The sequence below is a fragment of the Nelumbo lutea genome, chromosome 8 (assembly GCF_056320005.1).
Source record: "Nelumbo lutea isolate HS-2025 chromosome 8, American lotus-T2T, whole genome shotgun sequence".
Taxonomy (NCBI): Eukaryota; Viridiplantae; Streptophyta; class Magnoliopsida; order Proteales; family Nelumbonaceae; genus Nelumbo; species Nelumbo lutea.
The window spans coordinates 18,639,406-18,645,115 of record NC_142691.1 but is presented as its reverse complement, the minus strand read 5'-3'; the positions used below and the strand labels follow the sequence as shown (position 1 = coordinate 18,645,115).

Sequence of the window (5,710 nt, the reverse complement as noted above, 5' to 3'; positions counted from 1 at the left end):
ATTATAATTTCAAAAGCATTCGAATGTCACAAATGGTTAATTTTCAATCCCCCTTTCTTTCTCTTGAACTATTCATTATAGATCCAAAGAACCCATGCTACGTCCTCACTATCATCACTTTTAGCAACAAGTTCCATCATCGCAATGCATCCTCTAATGGGATTCCATTATTTTAGTTTGTTTGAAAATGCACTTGAAGATTGTAATAAACAGAAGGTTGTGGACCAAAAAGCAGCAACCTAGTAGAGGAGGTTGAATTCCTCTCTTTGATTTTTCCCACATTCAGAGCCCATCTATCTGTATTCTTTTTCCCTCTTCTTGTGTTATTGGAAAGTAACCTTATAGGAAATTAGAGACAAACAAATTGGACAATCCAAAACCACATCGAATATTTCTCCAATCATTAATTTGAAAACAAACAAATGTGAAGAGAGTACTGCAACTAATTTCTTTCTCTTTTTAAAATTTTTAGATTATTTATCTTCTTGTTTGGACATTTTCGAAACAACAGAAGAGGAGTGAGAAGAGGGCAGTTCGAGCAGCACCACTCAAAAGTCAAATGTATAACCCAAATACATTACATCTAAAAGAGAAGGCAAAGATATTTGGAAGGAGGCGCACCATTAGTTGAATTACTAAACATCACCACTGGAACCTAGATAATCTCTCACTGAAAGTCACAAGTGGTTCCTAGCTATCATTAACCACTCAACTCAACAGAAAGCGTACACTCCATTGAGGTTGTATATGCTCAAATGGTCGTTGTTAATTAGAAACCATGTCCAAGCATTTCTCCATATTTACAAATCCATCACAAAAACAAGCTTAAAAGTGTTGTGTTGTTTTATTTTATTTTTCACACTTCACTTTTAAGACTTTCTTTGCTTCTTCCTTTTGCGAATGTTGAGATTTTAGAGAGTGGAAGTTTTGAAAATTTAAAGAATCTTAAAAGGCAAAGGAGTTGTTTTATTGATTTTGTGAGATATAACAGTGCACTACTTTGAAGTTTTTACCTTTAGTTTTGAAATTGGTAAGGGTTTTATTTTATGTTCATGAGAATAATTAAAAGGTGTGTCAACCCTAAATGAATTTAGAATATTCTACATGAAAGTGAATGTTGCGTTTCGGATGTTATAAAGCCATCATTATAATTGCTAACTGAACATATAGTTTGATGACTCGCCTCTGTTATTTTATGCAAGATGCATATATGATGGAAAAAAACATATTGAATTAGAATCGATAGCTTTTTTTTTTTTTTATGGGCTATGTATGGAGTGGAACCAATCCTTTTGCTTTGGATAGCCGTAAATGCAAGTGAAAGATTGAGAGGTTGTGGCCCATATATAAAATATATGATTTACCCCATTATGAAGATCACTAACTATGTGATATTTATTAATTTATCAAACAGTGCTTCCACACATTATTATTTACTACACATGAACTTTAACGAGCCTCTCTCTTTAGTTTTATTAATAGCGACATCCTCCTTCAGCTGGAATGTTATGAAAGGGTTTGGAAGCTTCTTTTATTTATTATAGTTACGCTCATCGAATCTCCACATAAAGTCCTACAAGGAAAATCATAATATTAGCACAATAAATATATAAAAAAAAATAATAATAATAATAACTAAAAAAGAAAGCCATATTCCTTGTTTTAATCAATTTCTTTTCTATCTTAACATGCTTAGCCAAAGTTATTATCAAATCAAAAGCCTGATATTAAACCACTGAAATCCAAAATAGAGGTAAAAGATGAAAGTTAGAAATGCAACCAACCTTGACATAAGGCTAGTCTTCATACTAAACTTTCTGCAACGGCATGAACATTTAAGCCGGGATGGATGTGAATGACGAAGTCGCATATTTCGTGGGATAGCGAATATATGCATTGATGTTGCATACTCCATATGGTAATTTATGGTTTCTTTCCATTAACATATATCCTGAGATGCCCCAGTCATTTCCATATGAGTTCTTAATTATCCAATAATCAGTGCCAGAAGACGTGGTCCCATAACCCACGATCAAAACTGCATGATTGATGCTTGATGGATTGTTTGTTGGGCAGCTTGACCCTTTGTAGATCCCCTGATTGTTGAGCACTCTAACCGATTAATTTGTGATTATCGGACAAAAGTTTTCCTTAGAAAATAAGTCTTTGTGAAAAGATAATGAAAATGGCATGCAAGAAAATGATTAGGTTATGGTAGTGTTGCTTCCCTCTAGATTATTATGTATTCAAATATTCGAAATATATAGAATGCAGTAGTAACTTACTCCTCTGTATTGACTAAAATCTGCTGGAGCTAATATCAATGCACTAACAGGTTGTTGAAAAACTGCACAAAGAATGGATTCTTCATCATTATAAACCAAACTATATCCATCAATTGTTGCTGCTTTAACCTGACCAAAATAGTGAAAAGGGTAGTCGTTAACTTATTATATCTACGCCACTTTGATGTATTATCCAAATAAAAAACCATACAAAGAAGAAATAATAAGTGTTATTGGTTTAAAGTGATAGTTTTTCATTATCTAATCTCTCTCTTTCACACACACACATCTTAACACAACCGTACAACATTGGTAGGAAGAACAATAAATGGATCAAAAAGAAAACTAACCACATCATTTTTGCAAATCCCTTTTTGTCCAATGTAGGGATAATTGTCTTCACTAGATATACCCCCATTACCGATGACCCACTGGAAAGCCACAGATATCCAACCTCCTCGACAATCACCTTTGGGACTACAATCCAGTATTTGTTGTTCTGATAGACTTATAAGGTTTCTAGTGACGATATAGTTTATTCCTTCTATCGCGCCTGCAGATGAGAATGCCCAGCAGCTTCCTACCAAGAAAGATACATCAAAGACTAATTAGAAGAAGACATGGGAACAAAATACAATTAAATTCTAAGCATTTCTAGCACCTTTCGTGAGTAAAATTTAATATACAATTTGCAACTAAATATACTAACCACAATATCCCTGATTTTTAACCTCGGTTACAGCTCCCTGAATTCTCCAATCAAATGTTGAGGGAGGAGTGCATGAAGCCTTAACCCTCGTTTTATTTGCTTCAAGCGACATGAGTTGTGTAGTATTCAATTTTGAAAGATAAATCTCACTAAACTCTTCAAAACTCATATCGGAAAATTGTGTGAGTCCCAAAATATGATCAGATGGCCCTCTCTTGGAGTTCCAATCGATTATGTAAGCCAGCTTACTTTGAAATATCTTGAATCGCCTCTCCTTTTCTTCTAGGCTTGCATACGCCTTTCCATGCTTATGTATCCATCGCTCAAAGAGTAGAGAAATTCCTTCATCCGAGAATATTTCATCAGAATCATAACCCAAAATGGAGTATTGAACAGGAACACCTAAATTAAAGTTGAATAGGGACAAGAGCACTAAGAAGACAAGTATCAAGTTATTTTTCATGACACCCATTGTTGCACCCTCGTGTAGGAGTAAAATGATAAGCAACTAACAGAAGAAGAATGGTTTTTCTTGTTGTAACTATATATCTATATCTATATATATATATATAGCAATGAGACTAGTAGATAGGAACTCTCTGCGAGGAGAGTGGATTCGCTAATCTTGATGGTTATGTTACGAGTTGTTGGGACCAATAATAATGTCCCATCCAGGCCATAAATCATTTGATGATTCACTCAACCTATACGATTACCTTTTTTATTGATAAAATATCAAGGTTGGAGCTGGTGTTCTATAACATGAAAGTTTTGCCCATTGAATTCCATAAATTTCCAGAGAAAAATTTTCACTACTTAATCTATTGGCCATAATTTTAATGATATAAAAACCTATGTTTTTGAAATGGTGTAAAAATGAAACCTTATTTTAATCCAAGTGTCAGTCTAGCGGTTCAACCAAAAACTTCATTTGCTTATTGCCAATGTGTAGTAGTAGTACTGTTTGTTGTTGTAATAGTAGTAGTGAGCAAAAATGAACATCAATACAACGATGATGGTATCTAGAGAAAATTGGAAAAATAAAATTTCCACATCCAACGCCATTTGATATGATGTTGCTTCATCACTTGTTTATGCATCTATATTACTATTCAAGTATGAACGAATGGGGTTTTAGATCTTCAAACTTTCACCTGAATAAAATACTTTAGTTTTGAATTTTGCCCCTTTCCATTGTGATGGTGGAAATTTTATCTTATTCCCTATCATTATGACCTTTCATTGAGGTATTAACTCCCTAACTCTTTCAATCAATACTATATTTAAAGATTTTAATTTGTTTATATTATTCCTTCTCTAAGGCCATGTACGTATTCTCTTAATGCCTCTAATCTCTTATCTCTTAACACAACTTTAACAGGCATTAAGAATGTTCATTTCCAATTTTATCATTGGCATTAACATGCATCACATCATGTACAATATCAATAATAGTCACTTTTATTTTCCAAAAATACCTAGAAAGATTATTTCTTTTATGTATGCTATGATGACCTTGTATAATACCAGTAATAATAGTAATGATGATGATGATGATGATGATAATAATAATAATAGTAATAATAATAATAATAACAATAACAATAATAATAATAATAATAATAATAATAATATATTATCCTTATTACTATGACTACCAGTACTACTACTATGACTACTACTTTATTAATTATGCATGTATTATTTAATTATCTATATTGAATGATGTTATTATTTAGTTAATTATGTAACAATATATTATTTGTATTAATTAATGGTTATCAATTATTGATAATGATTTTAATTTTCTAAAAAAATATTTACTATTTGTAGACAAATGTGTATTATTTTATTTATTGATTTATAATAATTATTATTACTTATTACTAATAATTAAATTATTTATTGAATTAATTAATTAATTAATATTTATGAATTTTATGTAATCAATTCATAATTAATTATTTTTGTTAGTTTTAAGAATAATTGATAATATGTATAATTTATAAATTATTAATAATTAGTTAGTTACTTAATTAATAATTACATAATTATTTATTTTAAATATGAATTAATTAATGTTCATCTTCCTAAAAATATTTAATAATTCATATTCTTTGAAATCAATTATTTATTTATTATTTTATGTTCATAGTTAATTGTTAATGAATTTGTTTAGCAGTTAAATAAACTATTTCATTTATAAGGTACAATGGTTAATTTTCAATTTTCCTATTCTGAACCAAGAAAAACTCACCAACTCCAATACTCTTCTAAAAGTAATTATTATAATTTCAAAAGCATTCGAATGTCAGACTTTGAATACACCTGGTGCCTTTTGTACTGGGTGCTTTTGTCTTCTATCAAATGATGATGGCATACAACCAATTTATTGCTCTACGATATAACAATGATGCATAATCATCATTGTATAAGTTTTAGTTGCATTTTTATACCTTCAACATTATAGATTATAGATTTAAGAGTAAATTGTAGATTAATACCCATACTTTGAAAAGTGTTACTACAATACTGAAGTCAGGCCACCTCCAAAGTATAGTGTACTAATATGCAATTTACTCTTAAATGTATAATCTATAATTTTAAAGGTATAAGAATGCAACTAAATTTAATAGAATGATGATTATGTATCTTCATTACCGTAGAGTAAATTGGCCCTATGAAACCGCCATCATCATTTGATAGAGGCCAAAAG

The 5,710-nt window shown here is 30.7% G+C and overlaps 1 protein-coding gene across 1 annotated transcript; it reads right to left on the bottom strand.

Annotated features, from left to right (window-relative positions):
- Positions 1 to 1,368: 1,368 nt before the first annotated feature.
- LOC148843124 (zingipain-2-like) lies at positions 1,369 to 3,595 on the bottom strand. The gene is made up of 5 exons (XM_088957602.1): positions 2,995 to 3,595; positions 2,636 to 2,865; positions 2,286 to 2,414; positions 1,785 to 2,096; positions 1,369 to 1,573 (listed from the first exon to the last, which is right to left on the bottom strand). Exons 1-4 carry the CDS (start codon positions 3,464 to 3,466, stop codon positions 1,836 to 1,838), a joined length of 1,092 nt encoding a protein of 363 aa, XP_088813728.1. The 5' UTR covers positions 3,467 to 3,595; the 3' UTR covers positions 1,369 to 1,573; positions 1,785 to 1,835.
- Between the last annotated feature and the right edge of the window lie 2,115 nt (positions 3,596 to 5,710).

Excerpts from the sequence above, each read along its gene's own strand:
- LOC148843124 (XM_088957602.1), bottom strand. The coding sequence starts at position 3,466 with ATGGGTGTCATGAAAAATAACTTGATACTTGTCTTCTTAGTGCTCTTG. Across the intron at positions 2,866-2,994 it reads TAAAAATCAGGGATATTGTG|GAAGCTGCTGGGCATTCTCA; the intron begins GTTAGTATATTT and ends CTTTCTTGGTAG. Across the intron at positions 2,097-2,285 it reads ATTTTAGTCAATACAGAGGA|GGGATCTACAAAGGGTCAAG; the intron begins GTAAGTTACTAC and ends CTCAACAATCAG.